General features: G+C 45.3%; 1 protein-coding gene across 7 annotated transcripts in view; it reads right to left on the reverse strand.

Annotated features, from left to right (window-relative positions):
• The window catches only part of PAPLN (papilin, proteoglycan like sulfated glycoprotein), a 330,912-nt gene that overhangs the window by 105,999 nt on the left and 203,403 nt on the right, over nt 1-21,510 (reverse strand). For all 7 annotated transcript variants that reach the window (XM_069208926.1, XM_069208930.1, XM_069208925.1 and 4 more), the window contains exons 4-5: nt 8,884-8,944; nt 5,232-5,334 (exon numbers count right to left, since the gene is read on the reverse strand). In XM_069208926.1, the coding sequence (XP_069065027.1) occupies nt 5,232-5,334; nt 8,884-8,944 (164 nt within the window). The remainder of the gene's footprint in view (nt 1-5,231; nt 5,335-8,883; nt 8,945-21,510) is intronic.

Raw genomic sequence — 21,510 nt, forward strand, 5'->3', positions numbered from 1 at the left:
CTAGAGACGGCCCTGCCAATAATACACCCCTTTGTTGACTCTAGGAGTGGCCTTTCATAGTTATCACTTCACACCATGTGAATCACAAGAGGTCAGACCAGGGGAGTGTGTGGGGTAATGGGGCCAGGAGAAGTGTGCTGAAGTGCATGAGCCTGCAGAAACTGCTGGTTTTTAAAAGAACTTAGGGCCAGATGTATGACCTTTCGTTTTGCGGCTGGCAATTTGCAATTTGTTTGGGAATCGCAAATTGCAAGTTGCAAAACAAAATGTACAAAAGTGCACTGTTTGTGATTCCCAATGGGATCTCAAATGACTTACCTCATCAATATTCATGAGGCGGGTCGCTATTTGCGTCCCCATGGGGAAGGCCGCATTCACAAGGATGGTGGCCTGCTGGGGACAGCAGATCACCATGTCTGTGACTACTTCATAAATAAAGCAGATTATTTTTAAAATTCAACCCGTTTTCCTTAAGGGAGAGCAGGATGCATTTCAAACAAAAAAAAATAGTTTTCTTTTTTCTTTTTCAGAGTAGGCAGTGGTCCGTGGGACCACTACCTGTTCAGAAAAATATTTTCGCTTCTATTCACTAAGGGAAAGTGGTCCCGTGGGACCCCTTCCCGTTTGTGAATGGGTTACCACCAATTTTAAATTGGTGATAACTGTGATTGTTTTGTAACCGCATTCACGGTCACAAAACAATCATACATGCAACTCGCAATTAGGAAGGGACGCCCTTGAAATGCCCCTTCCTAATTGCGACTCGCAAACCCTTTGTGTGATTCAGTAAGTAGATTACCAAATTGCAAAGTTGGGTTTGTACATTGGGGAATACTTTTTTCTTGTTGCAAACGGCCCAATTCTGCTTTGCAAATTAGTCCCTTATTCCTTATATGTGGTGTGGTTGTAACAGAAAAGTGCCTGTCTCCATTAACCCATGGCTCCAACATGTTATAGTCAACGCAGGTGGACTCCTTTGCCTGACCATCTCCGCTATTCAGGGACAACAAACGCCCCATCGGCCTACCCCTCATCCCCACCCCCGCTGGCATATCGGATTTACAAGCTGTTGAAAATGAGACACTGATTTCTACTTGATCAAACGGGAGCAGAAGCCAAAGCACTGGCTGGAAATGCACATGGAATGAAAGTTGAATAATGAAATCAATTATTATACAAACTGATATATTTCGACCTTTGATGTGGATTTTAGTGCGATTCTAACCCAGAATTAGACACCAATATTAGAAACAGTGAAGTCGCACTGCCCCTTTGCTGCCATTTCAGATCTTACCTTTGATGCAAGCCTATCCTCTCTGAGCCCATCACCCCCAAAACCCTAATTGTTACAGGCCTTCATTTCACCTCAATTACTGCTAAAGACAGCTTGTTTCCCCTTTGCTATCCCCTTTGTATGCACTGTTAACACCAGTCCCGAGGATGGCTTTTCAGTGATTTATGCCTCCAAATGCCACCTATGTTTGAGCCCTGAGACAAAGGTAATTTTGTTAAACTGAGACTGGTAGGGAATGAAACCATCTTAGTGTCTCCCAGTTGAAATAGTATATTGCTCTCCTGTGCTTTGGGCTTGTTTTGTACATACACTGCCTTGCACTGCTTTTTGATTCCTGGCACAGCCTGATTCACCTTTTTTATTTGAAGTTGTGTAAATAGACTCTGATTAAATGTCCTTCTGAGCATACACAGCTGACTGCTGCTTGTGCTTAACCATTGAACACTGAATCTGATTGGATAACTCTCTGACTCGCAAACTGTATCAGATTGCTAATATTTTATTCCAATCACTCTACCATGAACCTCTATTGACCTTGCAGTGACCTTGATATCAGACATCCAAACATCTTATATAAACATGGCTGGGGACTAATTCAGCAATGCGTCTTGTTCCAGGATGTATTGTCGGCACACAAGAGATGAATGCAGATGCCTGATTCAGCCAGAATCACTGGGTATTAATCTGGCTGCTTCCATGATCAGGCCATTTTGAGCTCATCTGTGCCACTACAGATGTGGATGAAGTATATGCAAACCTGGCGCAGGCCCACCCCAGTAGGTACAGCTCTGTTCAAACTCCTAGGCTTTGTCTTCTCTGAACTAGAGCACAAGCAGGTCCAGATCTGGTTCAGTGATTAATGTTAATTGAAGCCCTTCTATCCATCACTTGTTGTCTTTCTCATTGAATCACCGTGACAGAAGTATGTCTGACATGGTACTTGTAGCTCACTGTGCTACAGGACCTGAAGCAGCACCTCACGCGTGAGGTCCAAGGCCGAAACGTGTCTATGTGGTTGCTTGTTTTTCAGTTTTTGATGAAGCTGTTCCTTTTCTGAAGGGGCCAGGCTCATGTGCCCGTTGTCCGCAGAAAGTGCTTTTGACTAAAGTGCTGCAGTGGTCCAAAGTGTATTTTTTGTCAGCGCGTCCCATGGGTAAAGTTTCACCTGCCATAAACACATCAAGCCGCCTCGCACTTCTTGTTTTTTCAGGTGGGTTGTTGTCAGGCTAAATATTTTGCCACATTTTCACGAACTTGCTGAGCTGCATTGGGTAGAAATACCCTCAGGCTTCCTAAAACCTAACAACTTAAAACCTTCTGCTCTCCTTCAATTAGTTGTGCTGCGCCCTGCCACTTAAACGTCACATTTGTCACAGGCTTAGAGGCCACACCCAGGCAGCACGCCCTTTGCTTGACCTCAACATTTTAGACGCGGTTCACAGACAGAAACCGGTTTGAAGGCACCTCAGATATTCTTTCAGTCACCTTCCTCTGCTTAACACACAAAGTCAAGGTCACGCACTGGGGAGTTTCAGCAGCCTGGTGACCTTTGCAGTGGCATGAACGTCATATCCACAAAACCTTTACTTCCGCTCGGCCATTACCGTGACCTGCCATGACCTTCTCCTGACAGGTTAAATATCCAAACTTCAATGCTAGCAAGATGGTTTCTATAGCTAAGATTTATTCACAGCAACTTGTTCGAATGGGCATGGTGGGGCTGCACCACATGCACATGGAAAAGGGTGTTCCTAAAGGAAAGCAGCACAGGGTCTTTGGGGGCGGGGGCAGAAAGGGGACATACTTTTGGTAGTGGAATCCCTACGTCCATCTGCAAGCACTTCTGCACGTTCCTACTTCCTCCATCCAGGGCCATCAGGTCTGAGGATCCCTCTGTGAAGGGTGAATGGAGCCCACACATCAGTGGTCGGCTCAACCTGATCCTACGATGCCAGATTCAGGCCCACTGCCAGCCCCCTGATCTGGGGGAGGGCTCTGCGATGCCAGGAACTCACACTCTATGTTGCTGTTGCTTGGAGTCTCAGAGACAGGGAAGCTTTTGCATCTGGTATTTCGGTCCATGAGCAGTTGTGAACCCCACTGGACTAGAACACACTCCAAGTTGCCCAGGGTGGCTTAACTGGCTGACACTGGCTGGCTCCGCCACTCATCTAGGCTCTACTCTGGGATCTGCCTTAATAAAGATAGGGAAATTTAATCATCTACAGCCTAGAATGTGCTGGAAGGTCCCTTTGGGCAAAATAACCTAGCAGCCTCCAGAGGTAGACTTCTTGTTAGGTAGTTTTTACCACTAGATCAGGGTCAATCCTTACACACATGTAGAAGAAAAGTGGCCAAGGTGCTAGACCTTGATTGGATTTCATATAACTTTGCTTGATAAGTGACTACATCTTCTCCTCTACACCAGGGAGTGCCCAGACTGAATGACCTCTCTAATCAAGGGGCAGACCTTCGATCCTGGAAAGGCCCCACCCTTTTAATAGCAGAGGAACAGCTACCCAGCCAAGCACCATACTCAATGAGGGAGACCTAGTTATTAAGGCATCTGTAAAACCTTCAGACCTTAATGAAATGTTGCTTGTAAATTGTGAGAGATGATGCATCCCAGCTCACCAGCTACGAGGTATACTCTTGTTATTCTTGTTATGGCTCCAGCCACCACAATAACTTCTAAAAGCAGTCTGATCCTTGAGGACTTGCAAAGCTGTCAGCCTCACAAGGCTCCATCCTCGCCAACCGGCCATGTGTGTCTGGGGTTCTGCTGCTTTGCCTAGACACTAAGGGTGTAAGTACACTACAGGGTAATAATGTTTACGTAACTTCCATTCTACTTTGGATATTGTCATTGTAATTTATGTCCTGCTCAGTAATCTCAGAAGGAATGCACAGCATGTCTGTGTATGTATGGGTATGGTGTGATAAACTGAAACTTAAATGGAGAGAGCTGGGTGTGCATGGGCCAAAGAAGTGCTCCAGTTGTGTTGTTCTGGGCATGAAGCAGCAAAATCCGTAGAGACTCATGGGAAAGTTTTGAGAGAAGTAATTGAGCAGATGTACATCTGTATGTAGACACTTTCCAAAAGGTGACCTCCATGGACGGCTTTGCCTCCGAAGGACCTCTGCCACTCAAGCAGTATCTATCAAGGTTTCAGTTTATATTGTTCCACTGTACTGTATTCTTCATTCACAAAATCTGTTGTACATTCAGCTCAGTGAATATTAGTTGGATACAAGGAACAACGGTTCCAAGTCACAGTATTGCCGCTTGGTATCAAATGCCACCCTACATCTTGGTTTCTTCCCAACTGCAGCAGGAGTGACACCCAACATAATCATATGTTCAATACATATATACCAGTGCCCGAAAGCTCTAGATCTGACCAGGTGTTGGATACGCAAACCCTGAAAGTGCACGTCCTACAAAACATCTCCCTATGTTTTTCTTCCAACCCTCCAAGCTGTTGTTCACTACACCTGGTAATCTCTCTTCATGACGCTCAGGACCAGTAGATACATGTGTGTAGAAATGTTATCCATGCAAACTTGTTCAAGTCATGCCTCTATGCTGCATGTCCAAAAACTGTAAACAAAAATATTGTCTTACAGCAATATTGTGTCTTAAATATCATTTACAAAATATTGTCACACTGGATGTAGATTTTATATTATTAACTGAAATGGGACAATATCTTATTAAACGATATTTAGCGCACAATATTTCTATCTGACAATATTTTGCCTATGATATTCTGGTACCATACCACGCCACTCACTTGTTGCTATTTGAATCAAGGCCCTGAGAAGATATGAAGATGTGTGTCTGAGGTTATGGACAGAGTCAACACAGCTCCATTCAGGAGAAGCTCCACCTCGGACTCTGCACCTTACTTCTCAAAATGGCAGCCATATAACCTACCTCCATAGTAGGGGAGCCACTTGTATCTCTTGCCTTGGAATTCCATTCCATCGAACTCTCCACACTGCTCCGCTCGGAAATCTCGAGAGCCTTGAGGGCAATCCTGGGGAGTTAAAGAAGAAAGCACATGAGTAAATCATAAGTCTTTCTGCTGTACTGAGCAGAAGCAAAATGTGAATGACAATTGAACAGTCCAATAGCTGAAGAGGGTGGGGCTGTGTGAGTGCCTATGAGTGTGTATGTTTTAATTATTTTTCTATTACATAAGGCTGGAGAGATGGCTAAGCTGCTTCTAGGCTAGACGTGAAAAGAAGGATGGCGCCAGATCAAAGTTTGAAAAAAATGACCTATATATATTACATCTAATTCCCTGGCAATGCTTTTGGATTTTCTCCTTCTACAACACCCAAATAACTCTTCCCACATTGCGAATTCCCAGATTGCATTACCTCCATTGCAGGCTATGGTTAACCGAGATTGTAGTCATGTGTTCAAAGTTCTGTCCCAGGTATTCTATAAAACGGTAGATGGCTTTGTTCATATATCTGTGAATGAAATGAGTTATATAGCATTGGAGGATACTGCTGAGGGTCTGTCACCCAGAGACTCTTGTTTGATTCTCTGGCTAGGAAGGCTGGTAATTTTGCTACCACTGTAAAAATGAGAAAATACCACCTGCTTTAAGACGTCTCCCATTCTAGAAAGGTAAAATACCGCAACTAGCACATACCACTCCTTTGGAGTATAGACGGAATACGGTGATTACAAGTGAAGTGGCTTTATCAAAGAATGTAGAAGAATTACGACAAACAGTAGCATTCATTGCTGATAAGATGACCTCAAAGGTCGTCTCAAGGTCAAACCCATAATCAGCTGCAAATACGCAAACTATATACCAGGAATGGTCAATGGATGCTCAGGAAGTAGGAGGGGAAGGGATTTTACTACTGGGATTTTGTCAGTGGTCCATCAGTTTAGAGCGGAGCTTCTCTACATTGGTATTTGTTACCACCAGTGGTAAAAACTGGATGTTATCTGTTAAAAAGCATAAAAAGCTGTGTTCCACTGGGGTGATTATTCACCGGAATGTCCAAAAATCTAATTGTATCTGACCTGTGACCTCTATCTTTTAGATTGTGCAACAATAGAATTAATCGTACAACACAGTATAATATTGTTAGCATTTACTCTTAATAGGTTTTTGTTTATTCATTGTGTTATAATATCCAGATGTCTATTTATCTAATCTTGTGTATTAGTGTTATGTATTAGGTGTCTTGAGAGAATGATTTTTCATCCTTGCCATTTTTTCCTCTTACAAGTTTCTCATGCTACTAGTTCTCATAATTCTCAGCTATATCCCATGACTTCCATGTATCAACCAACGACACACACAGAAGGGGGGGCGGCTATCCTGGGACTATCTGGGAAGGACTGTGGACTCTGGGCTGAAGATGATACAAAGTCAGAGCTATGAGCAGACTGCATAGGAGTTTTCTTGACATAAATTCCTCACAATGGCAGAATACAGTTTTGGTTTTGTGGGACTAGTGCTCCAGCATGCTGAGCAAACATTTTCATTAAGTTTCTTTCAGTGGCCTGCATTAACAATTTACTATTTATCATTATAATTGTCATTCATTTGCTATATGGTAGAATAGTGTATAGATAAGACGTGTAGTGCTCTTTACTGACTTCTTGGAACGTGCTGTAGGGACTGCTGCAGTTTCCATTCCTTGTATCATCCTAAGGGGAGGGACCAGTAAGGCACCTGTCTGTTTCCCCTGCTCTCTAGGCCCACAGAGAATGGTTAAGCGCCTTGGGGCTAAGAGGAATGGACTAGGTTGTCCAGAGAATCACAACGCTACTGTTACTAACAGGGCTAAAAGCATATTATCTGCATGAATACAGAGTTCCAGCACCACCTTGTGGAGGGGTGATTATGGTAGAGGGATAATTTACCACCAGCTGTATTTTCTTCAGCTTATGGTCCCTTTGTTTTTTGTTAGCTTTGCAGGATTCCTCGGGCCAGAATTATCAAGGGCTTGGACTGCCCTTGCACCACTGAAGGTGAGATTTACTATGCTACTTAAACACACAGTAGCATAGTAAATGTACTTGGCACAGTAAATCTGGAGTATCGCAAGGGAGGACAAGTTGCTGCCTTGTGTTACTTTGCTATGGGAAGTTGCTCCATGGATGGAGATTTGGTGTTTCCATGCATTCACCCATGGACTTTGGTGCATTACCCAATTTAATAACACTAGCAAACCTGGGAATGCGTCAAGATGGTACGCCTTCCCAGGGAAGGCATAACAAGAAGAAATATTTTCATTTCTCATCATTTTCTCTTGAAGGCAATGATTGCAACATATGGCAGCATGAGAACACAAACAGAGCTGCACAAACTGGAGTATGCCATGCAGAAGCTGGTGGTTTGGACATAAAGGGGCATATTTACAAGCCTCCAGCGCCACGTTTTGTGACGCTCCTGTGGTGCTGCGCAATTTGCCATATTTACAAGGCGGTGTTAAGCCACTTTTTGTAACTTAACGCCACTTTGCAAATACGGACACTTCACACGCAGTACTTTGGGTGGAAGGGGGGTGCAATGGGTGTTGCTGTGGGCGTTCCACAGCAACACCCATTGCATATTGACACTGCCCTAGATTTACAAGAAATCATAAATCTGTGGTAGCGTCAAACTCTAACGCCACCCAAGAGGTGGCATTAGCATGCTTTCATTTCTCCTAGTTTTTTGCTCTTTCTATGTGTGCTGCATTTTGCAGCACACATAGAAAGAGCAAATCACCATTGAAGATTGTTTTTTGTGCAGGAAGGTGTCCCTTCCTGCACAAAAACAATCTCCCCCCTCAACGCAGCCATCCTTGCACCATGGAGCAGGGGTGGCTGCATTGGTGCTAGGCAGCTAATTTAGCGCCGGCGCAGGGAGAAACACAGGGATGCGCCATATTTTTGTAAATTCGGTGCATCCCTGCATTTCAGAACTGGTGCGGCGCTGACAATTTTGGCGCTGCGCTGTGCCAGTTCTTTGTAAATATGCCCCAAAATATCCCAAATAGTCACTGACATTTACTACAGACAAGTGAGAAAAACGGTAGATGGATAAAGTGCAGAACAATTACAATTTTAGTGAGATACTAGAATACATGCAACAAATAAGGTGTAAAAAATGTCTTTATGGCAGAATCTCTAACGTAGGTCCAGGAGGATAGGATCAATGCCTGACGTTTTAGGATTTCTACAAGATACATGTATACAATTAACTAGTATAGCTCTCATTTACACTGTGAGGGGTCCTGAAAACATGGCATCGATCCTGCTCTCCTGGAGATATGCTGGACACCCATGAATTAAAGGACATAGAGGCTTATTTCATTTACTTTGTTTGAGAGTAAATCTGGGATAGCGGTTTTGGCTCTGACTGCTCCATATTAAGGGACTGCAATAAACACATCGGTGCTGTTGTTCTCCTGCAAGTTCATTCAAGGCGGCCAAGATGGCTGCCACTTCTCAAGGTTCAGCCGAAGAAAAGAAGGCAATGTCACCTACTTTTTAATCATTCGTCTAACAACCTAACGACACCACTCACACATGCTGGGATCAACAACATGCACAGGAAAACTCTTACCTCTGTATTGCACGAGCGATAATTCCGGGTTGGACCTATGCAGTTAGCTCCCCCGTCTGCCCTGAAGAAAGAAGAATGGTGTAAAGTTACTAAAGTCAAGATATGAGTAAATCTGCTCAATAAAAAGGTCTGCAAAATTAATAGAATAGTGTTCTTATATTTATCAAGCATTTGTTCCCCTAAGCCATCACATATCGTTCAGTGAAGCAGGCTTAAAACACTTGCTAATAAAACAGACTACCATCAAATGCAGGAAATAGGGTTTTTAGTGTCAAATTTAAGTATGTATATATGTACATGGTATTTCTATAGCACAAACCTAACCATAAGGAAGCGGAGCACTGGACATGGTCAAACACAGTCATTAAGTCAATGGGTAATAGGAGAGGGAGCTGGGTTGTGGACGGTTAATGCATCATGATGTGGTGCTCTTTAAAGAGTACTGCCTTCAAATATTTTTCCTAAATTGGAGCAGTGTTGTGACGGTCCTAATAGCTATGAGGATGCTGTTGCTCCAGATCCTGAGTACATAAATGAAAAAGGTCTGCTTTCTTATTTTGTTGTTGTTACACTCAGTCTGCAGGTTGAAGGTGTCCTGGCTGTGGGTGTGAAAAGGACCACCAGAGATGGTGAGTTTCTGTGCAAGATGAGTGGGGCTGCTGGTCGTGATGGCTTTGTAAATGATGCAGGAGAGCCAATTCTGTTTCATCAGATGTGATGTGATCATAGTTCTTCACGCGTTCGATGAGATGTGCTGCGGCCTGTCGGATGCTGTTAATAGGGTCTGTGAGGAGTCTGGGAGGCCATGGAGTAGGGCATTACCACCTAAAACAAGGGACTGACAGTGCAACTGAAGGGAGCGAGTTATGTGCAACAGATGATCACTATAGGCTCCCAGGTGGGGTTTGTTATTGTATTAACATACCAACAAATGTTCTTTATTTTGGAAATGTTTGATCAATGCCACAATAAATAAGACATGTTTTCACACTAGAACCATTGATCTAAAGAGAATTGATAAGGGACTTAAGATAGCTTTTGCTTAAGACAGCACTTAAATTATCACAGGTTAGAACTAGTCCCCAAAGTATAAACTCTGTTGGAATATTACCCCACTGTGCGTCAAGAAACATAGCAATAAGGTTGGAATGTCAGAAAAAAGTGAATCAAACTATAGAGTATCATAGGTTGACCAACATTGGAGATAGCAGATTGAGTCAACTTATATAAAGGAACAATGGGAAAAATGAAGATAGCTTAATAGTTAACATTTTTCAAGATTTAGGATGAAAATTAGTAATATGAACGTAAATCTGTAAGTAAGTGTTTCGGCTGAATTATTATTGCCTGTAAGGCAAAATATTGAAACCTAGAATCTGTTGCCACATGCAAATAGGGCCCTTCTTGAGAGTAGCAAGGGGTGGCAAATGGAATCCATTTAGTGCAGTTTATAACACCTGTGGGCTGCCCGCTTTGCAGCTGGTATGTTGTAACAATTAAGGACCCCAAATAAGTGTCAATATAGAGTCCTTAATGGACCACACATTATACAATGCCTGGTGGTGATGGGTAGAGGCTCCCTCTGGGAATTTCCATGGACAGGTGCCTGTGCACGTCACAGCCAGAAATACTTCATATCATGTGCTTTCCTTACCCCACTGAAATCACCAGTTACTAATGCTGGAACTGCATATGATGGTCTAATCCTCCCACCAGAGACATTTCCTCTTAGTGGTGCACTGGAGCACACACAGAAATGGCTGGGTGGAGAAATTGTATGTTTAGCTGTTTTTCCCTCCCGCTCTGGTAGAGGCCTGTCCTCACCCAGGCATCAAAGGCTGACAAATACATATAAGCATGAAAGGAATATGCCTTAGTGCTGCCCCAGATATCTGAAAAAGAAAGCTGTCTTCATGTCTTTTGCTAGTTTCTTCAGCTGGTTGATTCTGTATGGTGTTAGTCCTTGTTTATAGATATTCTGCCTTGAGGTTCCCATCACAATTCTTGAAATTAAAGGACAGGTTTCCATTAATCACTGTGTAATGTTACTTCCTGCAATCCCCCTTAAAGAGAGGGTGCTCCAGGTATGTTTGATGTAACTTACACTACCCTTGTGGTTTTGGCACAATGGCACGAGTGGATAATACCCCTCTTCCCTCCTCATCTGCGTGTTTCCTGCATTCTCTTGGCACTTGGTCCCTGCAATGCACTCAAATGTGACAGAGGCAGTAGGGTTTAAAGTCCCTTGGCATTGTCCACATGATAACATGCTCCAGGTTTTATCATTCTGACAGACCCAGTATGGTCTCTTGTGCAGGAGACCCTTGTCACCAGTCACCTGACCAGAGAGCTTCATGTTTATAGTCCATTGTTCGCCATCAAAGTGCTAGACTCTGTTGAGGTAATGTGGGCCAGACACTTACTGCCATCTGATCCAAGAAGACAGGTTCATGCCTATTTACTTGAACCCTCTCTCCTGCATGACCCTTGCACGACTCCTCAAAATCCCCATCCAACTGGAACTTATTTTAAAGCCAAGTGCAGTGTCTCGCTTTGAATCATAATTCAGGGAAAGGACTTTGTTTCTAGTGATTGAAACTCAACTGGTTCCTTAGATGTGTTCAGATAGCCTTTGGCAATGACTGTGGCTTGGGTGCAAGGCCTGTGAAACACCCCCCTTAGAAAGATTTGGGCTCCCTTCCCATCCTCCATATCCGCTTTTCACCAAATGGAGAAACTCGCTGTCTGGAACCCATAAACGAGAAGACTTACTTCCAATGGTTGCCATGTAGTGGAGCTCCACGAAAAGGAAAAGGGAGTTCCACAACTAATACACTCCAAATATTTAGTGTGAACTTTGATGTTGATGGACCATTTTTTAAAAAGCCAATTGTCTGCAGGCCTGTACATATGGTGGCTCCTTCAGCATCTTCTAATGTTCACCTTTTGACTCGTGAAGACGAAGGTGGGGACCAGAGCTAGATCTTTACTGTTTCTTTTTGGGGAAAAAAAATATATCCCTTCTGCTGAGGATAAACTCTGCTGCAGCTGAAGGAAAAAGAAGGCTACTGACAGCGATTGAGGGAGCCTGTTTATTCAACCAAAGACCAACCAGAGTGTGAGTATCTTGATATGAGGAAATTTGGGAAGACAAGCCTGCCGACACCGAGAGCCGTAAACCACTGTTCAGCACAACCAGTGCACTCTCTTATGCGCAAGCCAAAGCTAGCATGTTTCAGCTTCACTTCACACAATGATCATAAGAGGCCTGTGTGACTACACTCTGGGGGTTATTCTAACTTTGGAGGAGGTGTTAATCCGTCCCAAAAGTGACGGAAAAGTGACGGATTTACCACCAGCCGTATTACGAGTCCATTATATCCTATGGAACTCGTATTACGGCTGGTGGTATATCCGTCACTTTACCGTCACTTTTGAGACGGATTAACACTCCTCCAAAGTTAGAATAACCCCCTCTGTCTTGTGACATCGTCACCATCACCTGATGATTGTGAGAGGCCTATGTGCTTGCATCCTGCAGCGCCACATTTTCATCAGCAACCAACTACCAGGACAGGCCTCTGTACCGTGCAGTGTTGTATCTTTATCGGTGCAAATGATCCTCAGAGGTCTGTGTACCTGCATCCTGCATCTTCACCAGCGCCTGATTATCTTTAAAGGTCCATGTGCCTACATCCTGAATCTTCACCAGTGCCAGAGGCTTGTTTGCCTGCACTCTGCACTGTCACATCTTCACCAGAGCCAGATGATCTTGAAGGGTCCATGTACCTTCACCCTGCATCTTCACCAGTGCCAGATTATTTTGAGAGGCCTTGTGCCTGCGTCCTGCATCTTCTCCAAAGGTTGATTACCTTGAGAGGCTTGTGTGCCTGCAACACCACATCTTCACCAGCATCCGACGATCTGGGCAGGCCGCCGTGCCTGCATCCTGCATTGTTGTCTCTTCACCACAGTCATATGATCCTGAGAGGTCTGTGTGACTGCACCCTACATCCTTTCCAATGCCTGATGATATTGAGAGGGCATTTGTGCCTGCATCGTCGTAGCTTCACCAGCACCAGACAATCAGGACAGGCCTCTGTGCCTGCACCCTGCAGTGTTGCATCTTTACCAGAGCGAAATGATCCTGAGTGGTCTGTGTGCCTGCACCCTGCATCTTCACTAGCACCTGATGATCTTGAAAGGTCCACGTGCCTGCACCCTGTAGCTTCACCGGTGTCTGATTATCATGATAGGTCTGTGTGCCTGCACTATGCCCTGTCACATCTTCACCAGTGACTGATTATTTTGAGAGGTCTGTGTGCCTGCACTCTGCATCTTCTCCAATGCCTAATTATCTTGAGGGGCCCATGTGCCTGTACCCTGAATCATTGCATCTTCACCAGCGCCTGATGATATTGAGACGTCTGTGAACCTGCACTGTAATATCTACCCCGGAGCCAGATGATCTAGAGAGGCCCTTGTGCCTGCACCCTCCATCGTCATAGCTTCACCAGTGCCTGATGAGCTGGGGAGGCCATTGTGCTTGCCCACTTCCTCTTTACCAGGGCCTCCTGATCTTCAAGGGCCATGTGCCTGCACCCTGCATTGCTGCATCCTCACCGGCGCCCGATGATCTTCTGAGGTCCATGGACCTGCACTCTGCATCGCTGCATCCTCACCAGGGTCCGATGAGCTTCTGAGGTCCATGTGCCTGCACCCTGCATCGCTGCATCCTCACCAGGGACCGATGATCTTCTGAGGTCCATGGGCCTGCACCCTGCATCGCTGCATCCTCACCAGGGTCCAATGATCTTCTGAGGTCCATGGGCCTGCACCCTGCATCGCTGCATCCTCACCAGGGTCCGATGATCTTCTGAGGTCCATGGGCCTGCACCCTGCACGCTGCATCCTCACCAGGGTCCAATGATCTTCTGACGTCCATGGGCCTGCACCCTGCATCGCTGCATCCTCACCAGCGCCCGATGATCTTCTGAGGTCCATGGGCCTGCACCCTGCATCCTCACCAGGGTCCAATGATCTTCTGAGATCCATGTGCCTGCACCCTGCATCGCTGCATCCTCACCAGGGTGCAATGATCTTCTGAGGTCCATGGGCCTGCACCCACCAACGCAGCTTCACTTCTGGATGGATTGATGACTGTGCATGGCCTCGGTGCTCAAAACTTTGTGCACTGGATAATTCTTTCAAGCAACTGACGAATGTGTGTGCCGCAAATATTAAAAGGCTTGCCCATCTAACCAGGAGTAGTTCAACCCTGGAGAACTGGCCTGACACTGACCTTATCAAAGAAACATAAAATAAGGTACAATTTACGTTCTAAAATAAAAATTAGGAGCAATAGAGCATCAGCTTGCTGAAAGGTACAGTTTGCTTTTTGGAGAGAAAAAAACCTGAAGCCATGAGCTGTCTTGGAGACTGATCCCTTTATTGAGTTATCTCATATTTTAGGATGAAAGCTGTCAGGGCCACCTGCATCCCTTCCTAGGCAATACTCTATTTTGTTATTTGCTCTTACAAAACAACTACGTTTTTGATGATACTGTTGTGCTGCAGAAAAACTCAGATTTAAGTAAATAAACAAATAATTAAATAAATTATCAAAAAGGAAATTGCCCTGGCAGGAAACAACCCTTATTGTATTGAACGAGTATCTATGAGCTGAGATTTAGAAAGCTTTAGCTGGGTGCATTGCGTGTGGTGATTCTGGGGCGGCTGCTTTGCTATGGTGAAGGAGCGTCGACCCTGCTCCCTCCCCACCCCCCGGCCAAGAGCCAGGCGATGAAAAATGAAATGATAGTTCCACTATTGTTTCATTTTTCATCTGCTCGCTCAGCCAGCAGTACAGGGTGGGGTTGGGCTGGGCCACGGGAGGTGTGAGGGAGAATGCACTAAATGCACATGTGTGTTTGGACAACCTAAGACTGCCGTCCAAACACACATGTGCACTTAGGTTTCTCCAGCCCGGCTGGGTACACACCTGGGCTGGAGAAACTGCACAGTCCCCAGGGTTGTGTCTGAGCAGCAGGCACTGTTGCTCAGACCAATCCTGACGATGCTTACATGCTATGTTCAGCATGTAAGCAGAGGCAGGATTGCTGTGGAGCCTCTGCTGGTGTCCCAGTGAATGCTGGCACAACACATAGAGGGAAGAGGAGCGTGAGACGGCAGGAGACAGAGATGGCAGTAAGGTAAGGTTCCCCACCCCACTTCTCCATCCCTCCTTCCCACTCCTCCCTTTGATATTTGCGCCGGCTGCCTGCCGCTGTGGTGATTTACCAAGTCATCTGCGGGAAGATTAGATTGGATCCTACAGCGCGGGTTATTGCACACCCTGTTGTTGATTGTACCATGCCTAAAAATCCCTAAACAACAACGGTCTTCATTTCCAGACCACTAAGCTCAGCATCTCTCTCCCTCGGACAAGTTCCCTGCATCTACAGAATACGGTCCAGTTGACAGTCTTTCTTCTTCATCGCCGCTAAGCCCTGGAACAACCTCTACAACACAAAGACATCCCCATCCCTTCTCGCCTTTGGGGGATGCTAAAGGCCTGGCCGTTCGACTAGGAGTACCATAAGACCTACACTCCTGCATAGCGCCTAGATGCTCACGGGTGATTAGCCGCGCTCTACATATCGAAATAACATAACATGACTGTACATGTAAGTACAAGTGTCGCACCAGTTTGGTACCTGTATAGAAAACAAGATTTCACAGCTGGTTTTACCACCTGCATGCCACATAATCTCTTTAATGTGTGTCCTCCAGACACTGGTTAAATTTGCATGCCGGAGAGACAGAAGAAATACAAACACCATCAAAAAAAAGAAAGAACTTGCATAAAATGTTGGCATCCATCATATTATGTGCATTGCGTATATAACTCTGACAAATTATATTTTTAAATTTCCTCATCCAAACTTTTCAAACAAGTACGTACTGAAAAACTCCTAGATATATATCGGCCAAACCCGCATTAATTTCTCTTCATTGGCTTCCTATAAAGCAACGGTTAACTTTAAGGCCATATGCATGACACATAAAGCCTTGCATAATAAGGGTCCCAGATTCATTAGGCAATGTATGTCATTTTATGTTCCGGTAAGGGCCTTCAGATCCTCCGCTGCTTTATTGGCCCACACTCCCCGCTTTAAGAAAACTATATGAAGAGGCAATTTCTTTTCAGTCAAAGCTGCACACCTCTGGAATTCCCTTCCTTTGGAACTTCGCCGAGAACACTCAGAACTATCTTTTCCTAAGAAATTGAAGACATTCTTATTTTCTTCCTAGGTAATCCCTTGGTACTAGGTATAGGATTTGACTCACCTTTTAGCGCTGGGAAGCCTTCTGGTAGCCAAGCGCTCTATAAATCTCTTAATCTAATCTTATATATGTTACGTAAAAGACTGTCTCGAAATGCTCCATTTTTGGTTTGTCACACTCCCTTGACAGGTAACCAACAATTACTAAGTAATTTTAATGAGCTGAACCCCTAAGGCAATAGTCTGTCACTTTCTCAAAAGGTAGGTGAATTCCTTCCTAATAATAATATTGTCTCAAAGACAACTACATATCAGCTTCAAATTCTTTTGTGATATTTATTCACATATTTCAATATTCAGGAAAGAAGTTGAAATAGGTAAACAGCAGATTTGGCAGTAGATATTCGTGAAAGTCCAAGGTTTTGGGGGTAGACTGTTTTTCAGTCCTTCATGTCAGTCTCTGACACAATTGTTGTACATTCAATAGCGACCTCTCCTTGAAGGCACAAAAGTAAGCAGAGACATCATGGTACCAAACGGTGTTGCTGGGACAAAGCCAACCATCCAGATCATACTTTAGAACTAACAACTAAGTATCGGTCTTCTGCCTCTTGGATCGGGATACTGGGGTGATGCCCGGCTCACCAGGGTCGCTGTTCCTATGCTGGCCTCTTGAAGGAGCATCGTACACGCTACCACTGTCTAATCAAAGGACCGAAGACATAGAAAACATACAACATCACCCTCAGCCTGAAGGACAGGCACTGGCTGCCACTCTAGGCTCAATAAATATACAATACTTGCCCTAGGAAGACCTGGTGCTCCAGCAAGCCTGGCCCAAACACTAGTCACCTCTGGCATTCAACGTAACACAAGGAGCCACTACTCTGGGATTCAATGTAACACAAGGAGCCGCGGCCTCTAGAATCCAACATAACACAAGGAGCTGCCACCTCTGGAATGCAATGTAACACAAGGAACCGCCGCTGCCTCTGAATCCAACAAAACACAAGGAGCCGCTACTCTGGGATTCAATGTAACACAAGGAGCCGCGGCCTCTGGAATCCAACATATTACAAGGAGCCGTCGCTGCCTCTGGAATCCAACATAACACAAGGAGCCGCCGCCTCTGGCATTCAAAGTAACACAAGGAGCCATCATCTCTGGCATTCAACGTAACACAAGGAGCCGCTACTCTGGGATTCAACGTAACACAAGGAGCCGCTACTCTGGGATTCAATGTAACACAAGGGGCCGCAGCCTCTGGAATCCAACAAAACGCAATGAGTCGCAGCCTCTGGCATGCAAAGTAACACAAGGAGCTACCCCATCCGGAATCCAACATAACACAAGGAGCCACTGTCTCTGGCATTCAAAGTAATACAAGGAGCCAGCGCCTCTGGCATTCAAAGTAACACAAGGAGCCGTGGCCTCTGGAATCCATCGTAACACAAGGAGCCGCTGCCTCTGGCAGTCAAAGTAACACAAGGAGCTGCAGACTCTGGAATGCAATGTAACACAAGGAGCCGCCACTGCCTCTGGAGTCCAACAAAACACAAGGAGCCACCACCTCTGGCATTCAAAGTAACACAAGGAGCGGCGGCCTCTGTAATCCAAAGTAACACAAGGAGCCCCCGCCTCTGAAATCCAATGTAACACAAGGAGCCACCGCCTCTGGCATTCAAAGTAACACAAGGAGCGGCGGGCTCTGAAATCCAATGTAACACAAGGAGCCACCACCTCTGAAATCCAATGTAACACAAGGAGCCACCGCCTCTGAAATCCAATGTAACACAAGGAGCCACCGCCTCTGGCATTCAAAGTAACACAAGGAGCGGCGGCCTCTGTAATCCAAAGTAACACAAGGAGCCACCGCCTCTGAAATCCAATCTAACACAAGGAGCCACCGCCTCTGGCATTCAAAGTAACACAAGGAGCGGCGGCCTCTGTAATCCAAAGTAACACAAGGAGCCACCGCCTCTGGCATTCAAAGTAACACAAGGAGCGGAGGCCTCTGTAATCCAAAGTAACACAAGGAGCCGCTGCCTCTGAAATCCAATGTAACACAAGGAGCCACCGCCTCTGGCATTCAAAGTAACACAAGGAGCGGCGGCCTCTGTAATCCAAAGTAACACAAGGAGCCACCGCCTCTGAAAGTAATGTAACACAAGGAGCCACCGCCTCTGGCATTCAAAGTAACACAAGGAGCGGCGGCCTTTGTAATCCAAAGTAACACAAGGAGCCACCGCCTCTGGCATTCAAAGTAACACAAGGAGCGGCGGCCTCTGTAATCCAAAGTAACACAAGGAGCCGCTGCCTCTGGCATTCAAAGTAACACAAGGAGCGGCGGCCTCTGTAATCCAAAGTAACACAAGGAGCCCCCGCCTCTGAAATCCAATATAACACAAGGAGCCCCCGCCTCTGGCATTCAAAGTAACACAAGGAGCGGCGGCCTCTGAAATCCAATGTAACACAAGGAGCCACCGCCTCTGGCATTCAAAGTAACACAAGGAGCCCCCGCCTCTGGCATTCAAAGTAACACAAGGAGCGGCGGCCTCTGAAATCCAATGTAACACAAGGAGCCACCGCCTCTGGCATTCAAAGTAACACAAGGAACGGCGGCCTCTGTAATCCAAAGTAACACAAGGAGCCCCCGCCTCTGAAATCCAATGTAACACAAGGAGCCACCGCCTCTGAAATCCAATGTAACACAAGGAGCCACCGCCTCTGGCATTCAAAGTAACACAAGGAGCGGCGGCCTCTGAAATCCAATGTAACACAAGGAGCCACCGCCTCTGGCATTCAAAGTAACACAAGGAGCGGCGGCCTCTGTAATCCAAAGTAACACAAGGAGCCCCCGCCTCTGAAATCCAATGTAACACAAGGAGCCACCGCCTCTGGCATTCAAAGTAACACAAGGAGCGGCGGCCTCTGAAATCCAATGTAACACAAGGAGCCACCGCCTCTGGCATTCAAAGTAACACAAGGAGCTGCTTTGCAACTCTGTGATTCAATGTAACACGAGGAGCTGCAGCCTCTGGAATTTAATGTAACACAAGGAGCCTCTGGAATCCAACATAACACAAGGAGTCGGTCACACTGCCATCCAACATAACAACGTAAGGAGCCACTGCCTCTGACATATACTATAACACAAGAAGCCTCTGCCTCTGGCATCCAACATAACACCAGGAGCCACGTCTCTAGAATTCAACATAACACCAGGAGCCACGTCTCTAGAATTCAACATAACACCAGGAGCCACGCCTCTAGAATTCAACATAACACCAGGAGCCACGTCTCTAGAATTCAACATAACACCAGGAGCCACGTCTCTAGAATTCAACATAACACCAGGAGCCACGTCTCTAGAATTAAACATAACACCAGGAGCCACGTCTCTAGAATTCAACATAACACCAGGAGCCACTGTCTCTAGAATTCAACATGACACCAGGAGCCACCATCTCTAGAATTCAACATAACACCAGGAGCCACTGTCTCTAGAATTCAACATGACACCAGGAGCCACCGTCACTAGAATTCAACATAATACAGGGAGCCACTGTCTCTAGAATTCAACATGACACCAGGAGCCACCATCTCTAGAACTCAACATAACACCAGGAGCCACCGTCTCTAGAATTCAACATAACACCAGGAGCCACCGTCTCTAGAATTCAACATAACACCAGGAGCCACCGTCACTAGAATTCAACATAACACCAGGAGCCACCGTCACTAGAATTCAACATAACACAGGGAGCCACTGTCTCTAGAATTCAACATGACACCAGGAGCCACCGTCTCTAGAATTCAACATGACACCAGGAGCCACCGTCTCTAGAACTCAACATAACACCAGGAGCCACCGTCTCTAGAATTCAACATAACACCAGGAGCCACCGTCACTAGAATTCAACATAACACCAGGAGCCACCGTCTCTAGAATTCAACATAACACCAGGAGCCACCGTCTCTAGAATTCAACATAACACCAGGAGCCACCGTCTCTAGAATTCAACATAACACAAGGAGTTGCAGCCTCTGGAATCCGATTTAATGCAAGGAGAAGGAGCCGACGCCTCTGGCACCCAACGTAACATGACATTCAACAAAAAGCTGAGACGCAGGTTGCAATCAAGGATTACACAATGGCGATAAGCAGAGGTCAAGCTTTTTCCATCTATCCAACAGCATTTGCTACCAGACCAAACCTGCACCCTCGCGCTCAAGATTGAGAGAGAGATTCAAGACTCAGCTCTTCAGGAGCAATCCTCAGCCTGGGCCCCTCATGCCTGAGGCCCTACAAATGAACCCCCACATCTTCATCTACTGTATTATTGTACAAAATCTGGAATTGTTCACCTGCCTCTCCTAATTTTTTTGGAACAGTGCTGCGTTGCGTATCAGCGATGTTTATGCTATTTAATGCTGCACCTACATACACACGTAAATATACATTCTTTGGAAAGGAAAGATTAATTACTGATTATTCTAATTCAGAATAAGCCAAAAGAGCCAGAATTTTCACTGAGAAACAAGAAACTCGGAATCAGCACAACATAAAAAATATTACAAGTTAAAGGGATGTAGAAAAAATCTAAAATTGTTCAATTGTGGAATCGCAGATTACCACAGTGTAGACAATAGCACTGGGATCTCTAGTCCTCTAGAGCAGGTCAACTGGTCGACACCACTAAGACACATGGGCCCATATTTATACTTTTTTGCGCCGCTTTTGCGTCATTTTTTGATGCAAAAGCGGCGCAAACGTACAAAATATAATTGTATTTTGTAAGTTTGCACCGCTTTTTCCTCAAAAAATGATAGAAAAGAGACGCAAAAAAAGTATAAATATGGGCCATAATGTTGAAATGGCGAGACTTGGACTGGAAAACATAGGTTTTTGATTGGTTCAGATCTTGTAAAGCATGAATTGCAACCAGGGTCCCTTGATGGAGTTATCAAGGAAGTGTTAGTGCTTGGGGTGAATTATAGGGTTGAGAACATTCTTGTGACCTGAAGGGACTTTTGGAGGATTTTTAAGAAGTGTGTCAGGGAAACCCATAGGTTACTGAGTCAAAACTATCAGTGAACTTCGCGGGTGAGTTTCTATCATGTCACATATGAGTGGAGTCTAATGCTGACCCAGAAGCCCTCACTCGCCCACCAGTGATGGCCTCTTATCATACTATGGCTGATGTCTTTACATCCACATAGGATACTGGTGTGAGGTTGGAGTGGTGGGACACGAAAGCCATTTGTAATGATAGTGAAGTTTCCAATAAATTACCATACCACAAAAAATAACTAAGTAAATTAGTAGGTTCAAAGAGAA

Source organism: Pleurodeles waltl, chromosome 9 (genome assembly GCF_031143425.1).
Source record: "Pleurodeles waltl isolate 20211129_DDA chromosome 9, aPleWal1.hap1.20221129, whole genome shotgun sequence".
Taxonomy (NCBI): Eukaryota; Metazoa; Chordata; class Amphibia; order Caudata; family Salamandridae; genus Pleurodeles; species Pleurodeles waltl.